The 21,256-nt window shown below is 31.5% G+C and overlaps 1 protein-coding gene across 4 annotated transcripts in view; it reads left to right on the plus strand.

The window, feature by feature from the left end:
* Positions 1 to 16,203, plus strand: part of LOC143253658 (AKT-interacting protein-like) — a 38,431-nt gene extending 22,228 nt beyond the window's left edge. For 3 of the 4 annotated variants that reach the window (XM_076507859.1, XM_076507861.1, XM_076507860.1), the window contains 5 exons: positions 869 to 969; positions 4,918 to 5,006; positions 10,228 to 10,326; positions 14,050 to 14,215; positions 15,860 to 16,203. In XM_076507859.1, the coding sequence (XP_076363974.1) occupies positions 869 to 969; positions 4,918 to 5,006; positions 10,228 to 10,326; positions 14,050 to 14,215; positions 15,860 to 15,952 (548 nt within the window). In that variant the 3' untranslated portion in view covers positions 15,953 to 16,203. The remainder of the gene's footprint in view (positions 1 to 868; positions 970 to 4,917; positions 5,007 to 10,227; positions 10,327 to 14,049; positions 14,216 to 15,859) is intronic. The other variant, XM_076507862.1, reaches the window with a different exon arrangement.
* Positions 16,204 to 21,256: the final 5,053 nt, after the last annotated feature.

The following is a 21,256-nucleotide window of genomic DNA, read 5'->3' on the forward strand; positions in this document are numbered from 1 at the left end:
TACTTTGCCAAATTTAGCATTGCTTATAGTTTGTCGCATAATACAAAAGTAAGAGATTTCATTTCTGCTTTCAATATTTCTTTTGAAATAAAGAAACAAAACTAAAATTATATAAAACATCAAACACTAACACACTTGATAATAATTTCTTTACAATATGATTATAAAGTGGCTTAAATTTTGAATGTAGCCTAGTGATATGCATATAGGAGTTTAAAAAGTGTCATTATGAAAAAGGTTAAACACTATCCAGATTCCCTTTATCTCTCTCCCTATCTTTTATTCTCCAAGAGAAAGCAAGTATAGAACTTTGTCATTCTGTGGTACTGTACCTACCTCAACATTCTTAATATGGCTAGAAATACCAAAGAATTTAATGTAAGCAGCAAACTTTATTAATGTACCAGTAGTAACTCTATTAATACCATTAATACAAACAGTTAAAAACAGAGGCCCAAATGCTGGGCACTGAGGCTTTCCACTAGTAACAAGGATCCAGTTTGATGGAACTTTAGTGCTAACCATATGCTTTCTTCCATTTAATTAATTATTCTTCCCAATCCATACTGATGAGATTTTCTAAGTTAATCTCGTTTCATAGCACATTATCAAAAGGTTTTTCCAAAACTGTAGTAAACAAGTCCAAATAACAAGTAATGTTTACAAAAAAGATAAAGATAACTGATCAGTGAAGCAAAATTAAGGCACTGTAAAAAAATTGACCTCAAAACTTCTAAATGTGTATAGTGAGTTATGTATTAGATTGATACTCTTTTGTTAAATGTATTTTCCAGATTGCTTTGTTCTCAGTTTATTTTCATTGTATGTGTATATATTTTAAGCCTTATTTACCTAAACGTGTTAATAGAATGGTTTGGAGTGCTGTTCATCCGCCAAGGGCTTTACCAAGGAGGTGTATTTCGTTTCACCTTGTACATGCCAGACAATTATCCTGATGGGGATTGCCCAGTAGGTGATCAACCTTATTGTTTATTTTATAAAATTATTAGCATTATAAAAGTATACAAAAATGTTTTTAAGACGTTCTTGTGAAATTTATTTCAATGATTTCAGAAAGATCATAATTTTGTGCATCATTTTTTTTTGTGTTATTGCTCATTGTATACTAGAACCTTATCAATCAGAAGTTAGAGTAATAGTTTGTACATTCATTCCAAGGCTGATATATCCTTAATAAGTTCTCAAAATTATTGTACATGATATGACATTATTAAGAAAAATGAACTAAGGACATTAAAAAAAACAATTGTCTAATACCCTACATATGAGAACTTTGATAATTGCATTGGGTTTTAGATCCCAACCAAAAAGTACTTTTTAAAGTATAAATTTATTAATTATTAAAATATAATGTTTTTAAATACTTGGTCTTAATATGTAAAGTAATTATACAACTTAAACAACTTAATCGAATTTTAGCATCAACTTTAATCATTAAAATTAGCACAAAATTTATACTTTTATGAATTTTAAAAATTCTAAGAAAAATGGTTTATTCTAGCTTTTTCTACTGCATTTAATTCTTATATTATTTTACCTACTAGCATTGTTTCCTTTTATATTAATTGCATAATTTATTCTCTAAAAGGAGCATTTTCATAACTTGCAAAGAAGAGAGGTGAAGTGGAATTATGAGAATGATGAATGATAAATAAATTAGAATGTATTTAGAGGTTAACATCTTTGGTTTCAATGAAAATATCTTGTTATTACATAATTCTTTTATACCTTCCTTACATTATTTCCTTATTTAAAACTACAACAAACTTAAGCACTTGTGTTGCCAAAAGTTTTGTATAAGCTAATGTTGCAAGTGATGTTAATTAACATTAATCAACTTGTAAAAAATTACTGATGAAGCTAAAACGCTGGCTGGTTCACATTCTTTCTTGAGAAACTATGTACTCTCTTAATTACCTTGTACATATGATATATTTTTGAATATTATGCAAACTGTTACATCACATCTTTTGAACTACATATATTATTAAATCTTTTGATCTCAGTGTTATCTGTAGCTCCATCTTGCTAATACTTCAATTTCAACTTTACATTTTGAGCTACAGTAGTTTCTTTAAAACCTCTTACAAGTTAATTAATGACTTCTGTAGGCATTAGCAACAAAATTACAACACTGCATTAGTGAGCATAGAAAAAGTTTAACTGTTAAGCCTAATTTGAAATTGCTGAACATTTGTAACAAAAGGTTGTGTGTCAGACATAACTCTCACAGCTTTAAAATTATATTTTCTTTGTGATTTTAGAGAAAATATAAATAATGAACATTATTTATTCTGTAAATATCAGACTGGAAAGGAAGTATTGTAGTTTTTTTGAATACTTTAATAAACTGAACACAAATTAGTCTTCAATTACAAATTTAATCATGATAATGTTTGCCCTCACGTTTTATGACATAACTCCATCTTTTGAGTAAGTTATGGATTCCTTGTGAATAAAATTATTTTGGTTTGGATTCAAAAACATAATCTTAAGTCAGATTTAAGTTCCTCCTTATTTGCATACCTTTTCCCACCTAGGTAATACTGTAAGGATTTGAAAAGATGGTAATCAGATGGAGTAAGATTTGGCAAATAGGATGGATGAGGCACAACTTCCCATTTCAAGGCCTGAAGATTTTTTGCATCATTTTTTCAGTGTATGATGTATCATTTTCATGGAAAGTCATTACACCTTTTTGATTGAATAATGCAGCTCTTTTCTTATCAGTGCTCGGTGTAAGCTCTCAGACTGACGACACTATCTTTCAGCCATGATTGTTTCATTTGGATCCAAAACTTCATAATAGATTACACCTCCCAGATTTCACCAAATACAAAGCAAAACCTTTTTTGGGTGTAAACCACTTTTCAGTGTTAGAACAGGTGTCTGACAGAAGTTCAACCATTGTCTCTTATGTTGATTGTGCTCATAAAAAAATCTGCTTTCCTTACCACTAATAATTCTTTCTATAAATGGTTCACTGTCATTTTTTGTTCTCAAAGATGAACAAATGGTGACCCTCTGAGCACTTTGATTATTCATCAAATAATATGGAACCCATTATCCAAGTTTCAAAACTTCCAAGCTTGTGTAGGGGGGTAATGATTGTTGAATGGAGCTGTTGAGCCATTTCTTGCATGGTCAGTTTAGAAGTTGCTTCAACTATGACTTACAGGGTATCTTTATTGATTGATCTTGGCCGTCTAGAATGTATGGAATTGGCGAGATCAAATTCTCTTGATTTGAAGCTTTGTGAACCATTGTTTGACAATTCCTGATATTCAACACATTTTCTCCATAAATTGTACATCTCTTTCTTGATGAAACTTTGTAGAATGGACAACAACTGCCTGTTGTGGAGACACAAGTGTAGAGGATGACGCTTTGAAAGTCTTCGGCCTTTCGTCTTCAGGTTAGTGTGTGTGTGTAGGTGTTGTTGGTCTTTTATAGTTTTCTAGTGGATTGTGGAGAGTGTTATGATTTGTTGGATTATCACTGTTTCTGACTGGATGAGAGATTTCCTGTAGATTCAACCAATGACAGCCACAGGTAACTCACCTCTAATCCAGAATCTCTGTTAAGTGAAGGTTTAATAATATTAATGGAAAACAGTATATCATTTCTTGACATACTCATCAACAAACAAACAAGACAAGTAACCACAACTGTGTACAGAAAACCCACCCACACGGACAGATACTTACACATCCAGTCCTGTCATCCAACCTCGATAAAACGTGGTATAATTCAATGCCTAAATAAGAGAGTAGAATGCCAAAAGATCATAGAGAGTTAAAAAGAATGGTTACACTTCCTCCTCCATCAAAAACTCTTTGAAGACGACCACGACAGAAAGACAAGATCAAAAAGTCAAAACCACTACCACGATTTACCTACCATACCAGCAACATTTTAGTGAAAAACTTAAATGCATATCCAAGATATTCAATATAGAAGTCCAGTGGAAATCCTACAGTACCTTTAGGTCCATTCTGATAAAAAACAAACAGCAACCTACCAAAGAGAATCTCAAAAATGTCATCTATGAAATTTCGTGTTCCTGCAATGATACATAAATTGAGAAACTCGTGAGAAGTATAAAAGAACATAAAGATAGTACAACACTCATGAAAACACATTTCAGCCATTGCAGAGCACACCACATCAACTGGACACAGAATAGACTGGGAGAAAACAAGAATCATCAACACAGACAAATTCTGTAAGACGAGAAAAATCATAGAATCATTTTATTTTAACACTATTAAACCTTCACTAAACAGAGATTCCAGATTAGAGGTGAGTAACCTGTGGCTGCCATTGGTTGAATCTACAGGAAGTCTCTCCTCCAATCAGAAATATTGATAATGCAACCAATCATAACACACTCTCCACAACCCACCAGGGCACTATAAAAGACCAACAACCACATCTACATACACAATGACCTGAAGAAAAAAGGAAGAAGACTTTCAAAATGTCATCCTTTACACTTGTCTTCACAACAGGCAGTTGTCATCCATTTTACAAAGTTTCGTTATGAATATTCTGCCTGAACAGTCTATAAACTGTACATGTGTTTCTTGTAGTCTCTGAAGCTTTCAAACCTTTTTTTAGTTCATGTAGCATACATGCACCTCTTTTAAAACTGTTCCTTAGGTTTTTATAGGTTAAAATTTTTTTCTAAATGTTTGTCAATTAACTTAAAGTAAGAAGTAGGGCTTATTAAGACATTGTCATTGAGAAAAAGACAAACATTTGCAAGTTGTTTTCCTCAAAACTCAATCACAACTTTTTGAAAAAAAAACGTTATTTCCTTTCCAATCTAATATGTACTTATAAATTGAAATTTAAATATATTTTGTATTAAAATTTCATCTTATTTTCTTACAGCTAATAGTTTTTGAACCATCAGTTTTTCATCCTTTAATAAATATTGAAACTGGAGAACTAGATGTAAAGAGAGGATTCCAGAAATGGAGGTCAGTTTAAGATACAGCCATTATTATTGTTTTACAAATTGAAAGTATTTCCATATCAGACACTGAACTACATTATTTAGATCTGGTTGTTTAGGGAATTAATATATTTGATAAAAGTAATGATTTCACATTTCAAATATATTGTCTTCCTTCACCAAATAATGCTGTACATTTGTAACTTCTTTGATATTTTAATATCAGTAATATACCATCCTTAACATTTAGTACGAACACATTTGTAATAAAATTGATATTCAGTGGTTTTTAATAATAATACAGTAATTGAATAGTTTAAATTGTTGTATAATAAGTACAGAACATATTTATATAATTCCAAAATAATAATTCACCTACTTGCACAAGAATGCCATTTCCTTTGCATGTTTGCTTGTGAGATTTGCATGCTACTAGCCTTGTGCTAATTTGTACTTAAATTCTCATATTTAACATGAACTGTGCTGGTGCATGATGACATAATCATGCAGTGGTAGCTCTCTACCAGTAGCAGGGTAACGTGATCTCCATTTGTAGTAACTCCCTCTGTGCACTTGCATTTGTGATAACTTCATTCTTTTCATTGGCATTGAAGTTTCAAATTTGTGTTCAATTTGATGAGATTTACATTGGTTAATGAAACTTTGGTTTTTGTTTTCTGTAGTTTTGTAACAAAAGTGTTGATTATTGTCTTGAATTCTCACCTGAATGTAACTGATACTTATTGATTATGTTACACTCAGCCCTTATTTTATACTCTGGCTTCTGGAGGCTTGTTTACTTTTGAGAACGTTGCAACCTTTGTTCAACATGCTATGGATTACCACAGGTTTACTGGTTTATTTACCCTGTTCCTTCACCTGATGTTCTTTCTCTCAGTCAGGTATGGCTTATTGTACTTCAAATGCAATCTGATTTGCTTTGAGTAGTGCCTTACCATTTGGAGAATGTCCAGTCTCTTCTGGTTTTCATTCTCACGTGTGTTCATTTCCTAATTTTTTAACTGTATCCTGTAATATTCTTTTTCACTTTGTGAACCCAGTTTCTGAAGTTTATTTTGTTTTTCCTCCTTCCTTCTTATTAATTTTTTTTTCCTATCACACCCAGATGTTTCATCCTGCTTATATTTGTGACACTTTTATGTCTTGACTTGCAGATGTTCATCCTTTCTAGATTCTCTGTCTTTTGTTATCTATTTGGTCTGCTTTGTGATCAGGCCACTTGCTTTATATTTGATTCTGTGGTTCCCCATTTTTGCATTTTCATCTTTTTCTCACCACCCTGTCTTTCCTCCATATATTGTCTGAGGCATTTCACCATGCTTTAGAGAGTTTTGTGCAGAAATTTATTTTTTTTCTCTTTGCCTTTTAACCTATTCCACTTCTGTTCTATCCCTCCTTACTTTGTTTCCCTTTGTTAGGACTTGTTAAGTTGCATTCCATTTTACAGTACCTTTCTCTTTGTCTGGATTTCTTTCTTCAGGTAGCCTTTGTTGATGGTGTTCATTTCTCACTGGAGACCAGGTTTGAAGTTATATTACTTATTTCCTTATTACTTTCTCATGTTTTTTTTTCTTAATTTTGTTCTTTGATTCCTATTCCATGTATAATCAATTTATCAAAAACCTTCTCATTCCAGGTTCTAGAGCCTTTTTTTTCTCCTTCCATTACCTAACAACTGGTGCATTGCTTATCTTGACAGTGTGATTTTATTGTCATGTATGACACTCTAGACACCCAATTGTTTTATCTTACCTCTAGCTGAACTCATTTTCAATAGCCTCTCTTGCCCCATCTTTCTTTGCTCCTTTTCCCACTTTTTTTTCTATGACTCTGTATGGTCTTTTTACCTGGTCTGTAGTTTCTTTGGTTATCATATCAGATACCATTTCACACATTGCTGTTAATCCATCCTCCCTATGTTTTCTATTTTCTGTCTATCAGATTTGCATCTTTCAATTCCTTGCTGTTCTCCATGGCACAGCATTAACGATTTTTGTATTCATTTGGCCTAAGACTGTCTTTTTTTTTTTTTCTAGATGATTGACTTTTGTTGGCCCACTTTTGGGTAATATCCCCTTCTCACACTTCAGTTTCTTTCCAGGAAACCACTTGGATTGAGTGACTTGTCAGGATATCCAAGTCCTTTTTCATGCCCACTCAATATATGGTATTGTTGGTATTTTTGTTCACTTCATTCTTTTTGCTTGTGGGTTTTGGGGTATCTGGACACTAGGACTTGCACTTCTCATTGCCATTTTGCATGAGGGGTTCTTTTGCTTTTTGGGATTTTGACTTCCTTGAAACCCTAATTTCATAGAGATTTGCACGTTAATCTCCTCCAATGGATCGTACATATCTAAGGAATTTTTTTTCTCAGGTTCCATTGTTCTTTTTTGTGAACTTCCCCTCTCACTTTCACAAGGAATTGTCATTTTGAATGGACCATTTCCATACTTATGGCCCTTTCTTACCAACTTCTAAACCACATCTATCTCTTTACCAATGCTTTCTTCTTGGATTGAGGTGCATCTCTGTATGACATGATCTCTGGCATCTGGATGCAGCATGACTGATCACCTCAACTCACTGTTATTTGGAACATTTCCATATCTTTCCTTTTCTGGCTGATCATACAGTCAACAGTCCACTCTGATGCATCAACAGTTATCTTTACACTTACTATTAAGGGAATATATATTCCAGTTCCTTTGCTTTTGGGCATTGGACTGTATCCTTCTGGGCTTATTCCTGTAGGGTTAACTTTTGTTCCTTGTTATGTGCCTGGAGCTGTGTATCTTGTGAGAGACAGCCTGTCTCAACCAGGTTATGTTTCTACCCATGGTGTGATCTCTTCTCTCCCATGGTCTTTTTGAGTTTGTTCTTGCTTGGGTATGCCCCTCATGACACCTTTGCCAGTCCTCTCTTACTCCAGTCTTCATCTGTTTTATTCTTCTGTTCCCCATCCTGTGGCTCTGGCTGTCAAAGTTCTTAGCCAGGATTAGTGTCTCCTATTGGAAAATATACCTTTTGCCTATAATTCTCTTCCACTAAACCCTTGGGTCTTTAACTCGATACAGGAAAGTCCTTCTAAAATCCTACTATGACCAACTTAATCTTGGTTTTCTCTGCTTCATCACTTGGTATCAACACCTCCTTCGTATACCAAATATCCATTCACTTTTGCTTCAGTATCATGCATCCCTTTTTCATGAAAGAGTATCCCTTTATCATGTATGAAATTTGTATTTTCATCAAGACAGATTTTCCTATCATGTAACCTTTTCTTGTCAAATTCCTATTTTATTCCAATTTTGTCCATCTCAGTATGACTGTGGTGATATTTTGTTATTGATCCATCCACCATTCCTCTCCTCCTGACTGTTTTATTATGCCCCATCTTTCTGCCTTTTATTAATTGGATGTTCAACCATGGTTTGTCAGTCTCCACCATTGCTGATTATTGGGCAGCACTTTCTGGTGCATTTTACATTTCCTTCTACTTTTTACTTGGTTCTGCTCTTTCCCTCTTCACCGTCCTCCTTGCTTAACTTCTATACGAGCCTGGCATGGTCAGATGGGTTAAGGCATTCAACTCATAATCTGAGGGTCCTGAGTTCGAATCCCAGTCACACCAAACATGCTTGCCCTTTCAGCCATTGTGGCATTATAATGCAACAGTGAATCCCACTATTCGTTAGTAAAAGAGTAGCCCAAGAGTTAGCTATGGGTGGTGATGACTAGCTGCTTTCCCTCCAGTCTTACACTGCTAAAGTAGGGACAGCTAGTGCAGATAGCCGTAGTGTAGTTTTGTGCAAAATTTAGAAAACGAACAAACAAACTTCCATACTGGACTGTATCCATAATGTGGTTTTGCATGCCCCATTCATGCCATTGGATTTTACTTTCTGTTTCACTTTTGTATCTTAGTTCATCCTTCTTATTTGTGGTCACTATTGTTTAGATACTTGTGCTATTGATGGCTCTCGCATCCTTTTCAAGATATTTATTCACCCTGTACTTGGACTAGTATTTCCTTCTTCAATCTTCTGCCACTTGTAATAAATAATAACCTTTCCTTCTCTCCTATTTCTATTCCTTTTTTTTTTCTCACCTATATGATTATTCAGACCCAAGTCACCTCCTTTGGCCTGTTCAGGATGTGAGGTGTCACTTCTGCCTTTTTGGGTCCTTGTCATCTTCTGTTCCTATCTTGATACATCTCATTTTCCAGGGACCTCTCTCCTACTCTTAATGGATGAGTCATTCAACTGTTCTGGCTAGTATATTCTCCTCTTGATGGAGAGTGCTCACAGGTTATTTCTTTTTTTTATTCATCATTTTTCTCATTTTCTTCTTTCCCAATGTTGTTGGCCATAGCATAGGATTCTTCAGATGGACATGTAGATGACTTTCTATACAGACATCCCTTCTTCTCCTGACTATCTAGTTATTTTGTTTTCTATGAGAAATTGACTTCTACTAGTTCCTGTACTTCAGTCAATCCACCAGTAGAAATGAGTAAGTTTGTTTCTCCTATCTTCATACATGATCCTGCCAGGTGGCTGGTGTTCCCTCAAAGGATACATTTATTTTCTAAATTGTAGAACAATCCATAATAGCAGAAGTCCTTCTTTTCTGCCCAGGCAATCTCACACCACCAGTGTCCACATTAAAATAAAAGTATATTTCACCTAAGGTATGGACATATGATTTTTCTTCCCTTTTGATGTAATATTTTTCAAAGATTCTGCAGCTTAGTTAAAGTTGTATTTGTATGTATGTTTGTGTATATATTTAATGTGTGTGTGTGAATTTCACACATATATCAAGAAAGATAACGTTTGAATAATGAAGTTTTCTAAAAGATGACATTTTGTTGAACTGTTGAAAACAAAATTACTGAATTCTGAGTTTAGAGTTTTCATGAAGAATTTATGAAATGATTAAAACATTAGAGGGTCATCATATGTTTTATAGGTTTTATTCCATGTAAGGAATTTTGTTTTCATAGGCTCCTCTAATTTCAAAACAAGAAATTCAGATTTGGTATATTAAGCTTATTAATTGATACTGTTTTGAAGAAAAGTGTAATTTTTTAACTGTTAAAAGGTAGATAGATTTGTGGAACATATTTATTGAAAACTGATACATATTACTGGTGAATTTATAAACGTAATTATTTGTTAAAAAAAAACAACTAATACTTTAATCTTTCTATTTTATAGAAGAAATGTCAATCATATTTGGCAAGTAATTTTGTACGCTCGTCGAATTTTCTATAAAATAGAAAATCAAAATCCACTGAATCCAGAAGCATCAGTTTTGTAAGTAAATGTCCTTTTAACAGAAAATCTTGTTCAAAGAATTCTGCACTTTCACCAAAAAGTTGTAGGCTAATAACTGTATCGTACACGTTGTAATAAACATTTATCAGTTAATTTTTGCTTATTTTGACTTCAAGTGGGTATTAGTCATTATAACTAATTCAACTTTGGAATACAATACCCAAGTGACCTTTTCTAACTTATGCCATAACTTATGATAAGTGTGTGAACTTTTCATATGTACCCTAATAAATATCTGAAAAAAGGACTGAAATTTGTAATAGTTTAGTTATTATAAGGTAAAATTCCTGTTATAAAAAATTCTAGAGAACTTAATCTTGTATGAAATGCAAATGATTAGTTATTTAGTCTTACTTCTTAAATTCCTGAGGGACTAGGTAACGAATGCAGTGTTTAAAAATGTAATAGACCTAACTAATGTTTTATGACAAGTTTAATTATAAACTGATAAATTTATTGTAACATAAAGTTGCTTTTTGTTTACCAATTGAATGTTCATCCTTGCTGGTTTGCATTGTATTAATTTCTGAATATAAAACTTTGAAAGTTTCATGGTGTAAAGAGAAATAACACTAAAATAAAATGAGAGAAGTTATAAAAAGTTAAGAAGCCTACAGCTCTTAAGATTAATAATTGTTATAGACCAGAATCAACTAAGTAATTCTGTTTTAAAATAAATATAATTTTTTTTTATTATATACTTAAATTTTAACTTTTAATATGGTTTATTATGATACAGTTAATATTAAAATAAAGAAAATAAGAGAAAGAGAGTTTGAATGAAACCTGTTTGTTCATTTGGGAAGTTCTAGATATTATGTGAAAGAAATATTATTAATATTAATAGTAATTTTATTTTTACCATGAAAATCACCTATTACATAGAATATCTCAGTAAAAGTTTTGTAAATTTTGACTCTTTGTGCAAATAAAAGACTGGTAATGTTTAATAACAAATTTATCAAATTTCATGAAGGTAACATGATACATTCACTTATAATACTTACAGTTTCATAGTTACATGGTGTTTATAAGACTGTCAAAAGGGACAGTCTGTATACAGAGAGTTAAACCTTGAGCCATGTATTTTGAATAATGTTATGTGATTAAAACCACTTAAATCTAGCCACATCACAATTGTTTCTATGGTATGAACATTCTCTATTTCAACAACACATATCTAATACTTCTAGTAAGCTTTGTTCTAAGACTGGCATTCTACTTTGTTTTAGCTTTTCCTCTATCAGACCTTGTTTTTGTTTTTTTCCTGTATATTTTTCATTTATTATTATAAAAGTTACTAAAATGTAAGTATTGATAAATTAAAATAAATAGTAATAATAATAATTGTTTATAAGGTATGCCCTTGAATAGTTCTGTGTTATGTAATTCAGTACTGTGAAGTGGGATACACATTCCCCATGTGAGTTGCAATTTATATGCCATAAGTATTAGTCAGACAGGTTTGAAGGGCAATAGAATAATTTAATTTTGTGTGTATTAGTTTGTTATAACTTAGAAAACAAGCTGAAACAAAAATAAACAAAAATGCTGCACTAATTGAAAAGATCCCAGAGTACAAGCAATAATGTGGGATTATAAGATGTACCCTAGTTTTTAGAGGTGACTGTAGAAGTAGGACCCACATTTTGGTGGGGATACACTGTATATTAGTCTTAACCTCTATTCTCCAGTCTTGCATAAGAAATAAGAGTAGCAATAGTTATAGAAATTATTAGAACGAGATATGGGTGCTCAAGCCCACAATGCCCCACATCTTTATCACCGTTTACTACCTGCAGACAAAATGTGGAAAGGTGACTGCTCTCCCAAGTAAAGAAGAAAATGAATTAAAGTAATGCAAGAAAAAGAAAATAAGGTACTACCATTTGGGATAAGTTGAAAACTTGCCTCTTGAAGTTAGCATTCCAGCTCCCAATATGATAGAAAGGCACTAATTGACAACACAGTAAACAAACTATACCAGCATGTGTATGTGTATATATAATATTTAAGCTGCTTAGTTAGGATAAACATTTCTCATTTTGTGTTATAATTTGCAGTCATTTCAGAGAGAAAATTGGAGAAATTTAGAATTATTTTATAATGGCTACAAGGTTGGTCAAATAAACTGACCTCATGATGTCTCATAGAGTTAAATATCATCCCCCAAAAGTAATATAAAATTTTGTCTTTTATATAAAAGTGTTTTCATACTCCTTGAGTGATGCACATATTTTGGAGACAAACAAGCGAGTTGTTACTATAATTTGTCTATTAACAACTTATTATAACAACAGTTGGACCAAAACAAATAATAAAGGAAATCATGTTGTCACTTTTATCTAATGATACCTTAAAGAAGATATTTTGTTTATTAGAAAAGCCTTTCATTTTTACCCTCTTGTATATTGTCCAACTTTAGTACTTGCTAAGGATAAACAACATGAAATAAAGCATAGGGATAAGTCAGGTTTTTTCAGTTGTGTTAGCTCCTGTGTTTATCGTCTGGACATTATTTGTTTTGGTTGTCTAAGATCTATGGTCAACATCAAGAAACTTAAACTTGTATACTGTTGCAAATTATTGGTTATTTTAGCCTAGAAAATATAATTTCTATCTCTCGAAAAAAATATTTGAGACATATTTATACTGTTGGCAGTGTATTTCATGAATTTTGTGAGTTACACTTGTTATGGTCTACTGTACTCAAACATTTACTTTCTGTATAACTGATATGTTCTAACAGTTTTATGTAATTTGTATTTGGAGCCTTAATCACATTTTCTCATACTAAACAATCATTTATAGTAAGGGTAGTTAAAGCATACATTCAAACTGTACACCTGTCAATGTGCTGCTCCTGCAGCTTATTTTACTTGAGATGTTTTGGAACTTGAATGTAGATTGCCACAGTTTCTTTACATTTTAAAGATCTGATATCTATATTCCACACCACAATTGTTGTTTATTAATGAATATACATTTTCTATAGGTTATATTTATTTACTATGATATGACTTCAAACATGTTTAAATCAGTTTCATTTTTCAGCATTGAAATCTTTCCTTTACTTACAGGTTAATTCTAATTAATGCAAAGTTTGTTAAGGAATAGGTTTCAAAATTCAATAAGCATAATAGTACAGTTTGTTTATTATTATTTCTTCTTATAAAAAAGTAATTTTTATAAAAAACTATTTGAAACCAAATGAATTTAATTGTTTTTTTTATGAATAATTACTTCACTATGAATTTCCAAAGTTTTAAGTTTAAAGTTAGCTTTTATCTTAATAGTAATGATCTTACACAGGTGTAATTTAAATATGTATTTAATTTATAAATTAATAGTTAAGAATATGTGAGTTTCACTACTAGGTAGTTGTCTATTCATATAAAATAAAACTAGTTTGACAAAATGTAATATTTTAATAACTTTGTGATAACTGGAGTTGAAGATAAGCAGCAACTAACAATTGCTAAATGGAAGATGGGTTACGTATTCCTCAAATTGTAAGCTTCTTCCAGATTTTGATTTATACAAATAGTAATTATTTTAATACCCTTTGTAAGTAGTATTGATTTTTTTTCATTATTTTTTAACTTGTTATTTTGCAGTACTGTTGGGTACTTCTTTGAATTTTATGTAACAAAATTAGTTTAAGACTTATCAATAATCATAAGAAAATATTTTTAACTGTAGATATGAGAGAGACCTAGAATTGTTCAAGGTCAAAGTGGCTGAGAGTATTAACTTTTGTCATGAAAAGCTGTATGATACCTCAACTCAAGATCCACATGCTCTCCGCTTCAGTCCGTGGGAACCAACTATACATGAGAATGTTAGGAAGAAATTATTATCTGGAAATGTATGTTACTTTTTGTATTTTACTGAACTTATTCCTCCCAGTTATTGCTCAACTTACTCATACCAGGATAAGAGTTTTGATGTATGATTTAATTATTGTTGCTATAAATGAAAATGCAAAATTATGTGAAAAAACAAAAACAACAAAAAATTCTTATGTACCTCAAAGTTCATATTTATATATTTATAAATTTTAAAATGTATAAATCAAGTAAATAATTATTCTTCTTCTAATATTCTCCTACAAATGAGGCCCAGCATGGCCAGGTGATTGGGGCATGTGACTTAAAATCTGAGGATCACAGGTTTGACTCCCTGTCCCACCAAACATTCTTGCCTTTTCAGCCATAAGTGCATTATTATGTGAAAATAGAAACAGTTAGAAAATAGTTTAGAAAGAGTTTTGAAATGTAGTTTGAGTGGTGTTTACTAGCTTATATACTTTACAAATAACTCATGTTTTATCACAGTTTATAAACACTAATTTGTACTCTACATCTTAGGAAGTACAATAAGTTATTTTTTTTTCTAAATGAATAAATTATCAAATTTTACAAGTCTGGTTTGCAAAATAAATGGATTAAAAGATTTGGGCTAGATCTAAATTCAGTTTTGGTCATTTTGACACATTGTGGTCACCATGAAACCATCAAAATATATAACTCTGAATAAACTAGGTATACCTTCACAATTTTGAAAGTATTAATTAAACGTTACAAGTATTTTGCACACCATTTATAATGAGATATTTTTACTGAAGAGTTATTTATGAATTTCCAAATATTTCTGGGTCAATCTGAATGCAACTCTCCAACCAGCCTTAAGGAATAAGACAAAATAATATATATATGAAAACAATAAAGTTAGTACTTGTATCTTTAGTTGGGCTGCCAACAGGTGAAGCACTCTAAACCATTTTTGTTTTGAGTGAGACAATGTTTATCCACAAAAATTTGTACTTATTTCAAATATACATGTTTTTTTACAATATAAATAGTTATCATTCACTGTAGTAGGAGGTCTTATAATTACTGTAATTTTATCTTTCTAATGAAACTGTAAATTAGTTAGACATTTATCTGAATTATCTAATTGTGAAATAACCAACATAAAGTTCCTTGTAAAGGAATTCTTCTTTTTCTGTTGGTTAGAAATAATCCAACAACAATTTCAAAAAGAATTATTGACCTTTTCTTAAATAATAATGTGAGAGGGGATGTATCATGTAGGTTGGACATTTTCTATGTAAGAAAAGCAAGAAGACTGGAGGTTTACATTCTGACTTGTCAGTATCTATAAAATGTTTTTGTAATTTAGCCTTGTTCACCTATGATATATTTAGTGTGTGTCTGATTTCTTTTCTGTTCAAAGTACTTTATATATAAAAGCTTACAACATATCATGAAGATACAATTACTAAATTAAAAGTTATGTATACTTTATTGGTTACAAGGTCAGTCAAAGTGACCAAGCACATATAGTGTGGTAACATGCATTGATATTAAAGTAGTTTAATTAACAATTTTGAACACAACCTGTATAACTTATTGTGACATGCATACTTTGGCATGTATATCTATACACAAGTTACCTATCTTATCTAAGAGTTATACCGAAATATTAAGATAAGATTTTTCTGTTTTAGAAAGAAGATAACGATACTAAAGTCTCCACACCTTCAGGCTTATCCTGGATACAAAAAGGAACTTTAAAGATATTCTCAAAAACAGCATCTTAAATACCCAGATGTGATTAACGTTCCTTTTGAATAATAGCATTTTATGATATTTGATTGAAATATCCTTTTACCACATAAATAAACATTGACATTATTTTATTTAATTTTTAAGACATAGTTTGTTTCTCCAGTGCTATGTTTACCCTTCACAACACATTCAGATTCTGAAGGTAGTGATTATAAAGTTCTGTTTGAAATATATGTATGTATGTGTTTCATTGTAATGGATAACAAATAAAAATTAAATTGGTTATACTGTTCAGATTGATTTTTTTAAACAATAAAACCTGTAATTTATAAAAATAAACGTGAATTCCATGTTTGTTTGTTTTTCATTCTCATGTAGTTGTCAATAACAGTGTATGAAATAAAGCATAGGGGCAAGTCAGCCTTCTGCTAGTTTTGTTAGCCCCTGCGTATATTGCCTGAACACTAATTACTTTTGTTATCTAAAATCTATGATCAACATCAACAAACTTAAACTTATGTACTGTTGCAAATTATCAGTTATTTTAGCCTAGAAAATAAATTCCTACATTTTGAAAAAAAATACATAAGACATATTTGCAGTGTTGGTAGTGTATTTTGTGAAATTTGAGTAAATTTTGTTATAGTCTACTGTACTCAAACATTTACTTGCTGTGTAACTGATTTGTATTCTATAACAGTGAAATAAAATTCTGTGTAATTTTAAGATGCTGATTTTTCAATGTAATCAAAACTTAACGCTCAGTAATACTGAAATTGCAATGCATGTAAATATTTGTAAGATAATAAATATTTTTTGTTTACACCACGAAATTATTGTAAAAAACATTTTAAGAAATGTAACAATTTTATGAGCTTTTGTGTTTAGTTTTCCTAATGTTACTTACAAGGTTCTCACATACAAAAAAAACAACAAAACTTCATATAACAAAAGCTATAAACCAAGTCTCAACTACAACTATAGTCAACATAAGATTGAAATAAAGACACAAAACTGTACTCAAAATACTACTGGTTTCAGCATGAATAAATGATTCAAAAGGATACATGAGTAACTACTGGTAGCTTCTCACTAGTCAGTGACTATGTAAAATGTATGAGATATAGTTTAAGATACACTCACCAAGACCTGTGTTGATTTAAAAATAAAATTAAGATAAACCACAAAGGGACCATGAAACTCCGTGTTATAAACTTATCTAGAAATGAAAAGGAAATTCTTCATCTTAATGTGAAAAGTATTTATTTAAATTAAAGCAGTTATTGCTTTAGTTTAATGTTTTCTGTACCTTGGAATAATAACCGATGTGTAACTTGTGTTTATGTAATATTTTGAAAAGCTCTTGTTTTAAAGAGTGAAATGGTTACTAAAAAGTTAATATTATGTTTTTATTGGCTAGAAAATGGAAGTGGAATAGAGAACAACAAAAGCCTTAAAGAAGTTTGACAAATGTTTTCTGGTTCACACGTGTTTTATAATATAGTCTTCATATAAAGTCTTCTAATCATAAGGATAAGAAGTGAATTAATATTCCTATTCGTACAGATGTTATATGCAATATAAATATATTCAGATATATGTTACTGAAACAGACCTGTTTTAGGGAAAATTAATATTGTGTTCTTTCTTTAATTTTCATTACTTCAACTTACTCATAATTTTCATGATTTTAGTTGTATATCAGAGCAAAATAAAACGAGTATACATTTTTTACTTCGATAACACTGTGTAACACAACCTTTGTTCCTAGAGAGTTTGTGTGACTTCTTAATTGCTTATGTTGTAAAAGTACAGAAAATAGCCGTTATTCCCTTCAAACTTTGCTTTTGTGACATGGATAATGAAATTTAGAAAATCAATCTATTATCTATGTAAAAATGGGCAAATTTGCACACTTCTGCCTTCTCTCTAGTCTTGCATTGCTAAATTAGGGACAGCGAGCGCAGATAGCCCTCGAGTAGCTTTGCACAAAATTCAAAACAAACGGACATCTCCTGTGTTACATTGGGGAAAAAACATGGCAAAGGCTAAAAAGTTAACATAGTTTGAAAGTGGCAGAATTGTTGAGCTGTAAAAGTAAAGTCTCTCAACGTGCCATCACTGGTGAGATTGAGCGTGGTAAAACTGCTGTTGAAAATTTCCTAAACGACCTTGAGGGATACGGAACGAGAATTTCAAGTGGTCGGCCAAAGAAAATTTTGCCAACGTTGAGCAGGAGGATTCGACGGGTTATCTGGCAAGACACCACCCAATCCTTGAACCAGATTCACGCCCTTACGGACGCATAATGCAGCTCAAAAACAATAAGACAGCAATGACGAGAGAAAGGTTTTAAAAACCGTAAACGTCTTCAAAGGCCACACCACAAAACAGCTCGGTGAAACTTTGCTGAGAAGTATCAAACATGGGACGTAGAAAAGTGGACAAAGGTTTCGTTCTCTGATGAGAAAAATTTAACCCTGATGGTCCAGATGGCTTCCAATGTTACTGGTACCATAAGGATATCCCACTGTAGACATTTTCTACACGACACAATGAAGGAAGTTCCATCATGATCTGGGGCGCTTCCTCCTTCCATGGAACAATGGATCTTCAGGTTATACAGGGCGTCAAACAGCAGCTGGCCACATTGGCATGTTGGAGAGAGCATCCTTATTGACTGAATGCCCTCGCTTGTGTGGAAATGACTGGATATTTCAGCAGGACAACGTTGAAATCCACAATGACCTTAGAACAAGGACTTTTCATGGCGAATAACGTGGTACTTTTGGATGATCCAGCGTGTTCGCCCGAACTGAACAATTGAATATGTTATGGGGTGGATGGCAAGGAAGTCAGTAGAAATGGACGTCAATTCCAAACAGTGCATGTTCTTCGTGAAGCCATCTTCACCACTTGGAATAACATTCCAGTCAGCCAAACGCTTATATCGATCATGCCAAAGCGAATGTTTGAAGTTATTCGCAATGACGGCCGTGCAACTCACTACTGAGACCTCTTTTAGGACTTCTTTTTGGTATGGTCTTAAACATTTGACCAGCTAGTATTTAGGCTAATTTCATAGTATTCACATTTTCCCTATTAAATGCTAAACATGTTTTTTTTTTCCTTTTCTTATTTCCGTCTTTCGAAGCTCTACTCAAATAAGTGGTTGAGTCTAACGCAAAATGTATATTTTTTCTTTATGTTAAAGAAACGATAAATTAAATAATCGAACTCCGGTTTTGTATTAGTGAACTAAAAAAATGCACTTCAGGAAAGCGCGAGAACATTCTGTTAGCCTTGATTTTTTGTCTACTTTGAATTATACATTTGTGGAGAAATGATAAAAAGTATCTAAAAAAATGGAAAACTTCATTTCTAAGTTCTTGTTGTTTGATTAGTTTTTTCACTCTGAAAAATGATTTTTTCTACAATATATTGTATAATTTACATAAATACCTAGATATATGTATATCATGTACTGAATAGTATAGATGATACTTTTGAATGATGACTCGAGTATTAAAATAAATTAGTACTTTAAATATCTGAAACTTATTAATATTATTCTTTGTTAATAGTCTTTGATATAACTAGACGTGCAAAATAAAACCTTAAAGCAAAATAATCATGTGAAATACAAAATAAAGAAGCTTTATGGAATTTAATTTTGTTAACGGTATAACTCATAAATACAAAATATAAAATACAATTCAAATTTTGAAGCATAATAGGAAGATAATTTTGTTCAAGGTAAGTGGAATACGTCATTATTTGAATATGATTATGTTTTGACTGAAGGTAAGGGAGCAACATAATTATTTAAGTTTAAATGATAAACGTTTCTAAGAAAGTGGATTACATGATTTTTTGTTGTAAATACAATAATATATTTTGTATTATCAAATTGGACGATATTTTCAAAATTTTCATAATTCATTAATTGGCCATGTGGTTATGACGTTCGTCCCATAATCTGAGGGTTGCATGGTCGAATCAACGTCACACATACTCGCCCTTTCGTCGGTAGAGGATGTTATAAAGTAATGGTAAATCCCACTATTTATTCTTAAAATAGTACCCTACAATCGTCGGTGGGTCTTTAACTGCTATATTAAGGACGGCTAACGGAAATAGTCCTCGTAAAGCATAGCGCGAAATTCAAACAAAAAATTATTTATCAACTGACATTTTCTGATCAGGCAGTTGATGAAAAAAATAGAGCTCCCTCTTTTACAGTTATTAGATTTGTCCAATATTTCTAACAATTCTCTTAAAAATAGTGAAATTAATATTTAGTCAAATATAAAAATTATTAGAAATAACTTTATAATGAAGCATCTGATTTTCTGAATCTATCCTTCCTGTTTTATTGCACGATGGCAATCTTTGGTAGTTATAATATTTGAATTATTCTGCACTATGTATCAGTACTGCTATGAGTTGAAAATTGTTTTCCTGAAAAATGTAGTTCATGAGAGAAAAAATCTAAAGTTTTCGTGATTGTGGATATTCTGCATCGGATTTAAAAGGACGGTTTAGTTTTAACACTTCTTTCTTAAACTAACAAAATATTCGTTTTATCGTGTGATGAATTGTATTAAGTTTTTGTCCTTCATTTTCTGTCAGGACGAATTAATTAAAAACAAACAACCATGTAAATCTTAGTGTAACAACTGTGAATTGTTGGACGTATATTGTGACAGTTAATACACTTACAGCTATATTACAAACAATATAAACAAACACACAATTATTACTGAAATAAACATTTAATGTATAATAGCTGTTACATTTAAATGGGCGAAAATATGTAAACAAACATTTCATTACTTTTGGTTTAATATTTCACACAAGGTTTAACATTATATGTCGTAATAAGTAAATACTGCATGAAAGGAAATCATAAAACATGAAAAAAAGCTTGTGAATTGTTGAACTAAAGCCACAGTCTCTTAAATTTCAATAATAGTTATGAATGTTCCGATAATATGTTAAAACGTTAAGTTTTCAAAGTTTATATTGAATTTGCTTGTACATAAACGTAAATATTTATATTACTATGTAAGTTCCTGCTAACCCAATAATATCAATAATAGTGAATTTAAATATTTTGTGCAATTTTGTGAGTATCAATCCCATTCGTGTAACTGTACAATGTGGAGATAAAATCCATCTTGATTTCTCTTAACTCCATAGAGAACATATTAACAAAGTCGGTTTTATAAATTCGTTTATTAATCCTATTTCGCTGTTTTGAAGAAACATCGGGTTGGTTTCCGAGCTTTTCCAATGATAAACGTATCTTGGTTGTCAGAATTTTCAATAAGAAT

The sequence above is a fragment of the Tachypleus tridentatus genome, chromosome 6 (assembly GCF_004210375.1).
Source record: "Tachypleus tridentatus isolate NWPU-2018 chromosome 6, ASM421037v1, whole genome shotgun sequence".
NCBI classification, from domain to species: Eukaryota; Metazoa; Arthropoda; class Merostomata; order Xiphosura; family Limulidae; genus Tachypleus; species Tachypleus tridentatus.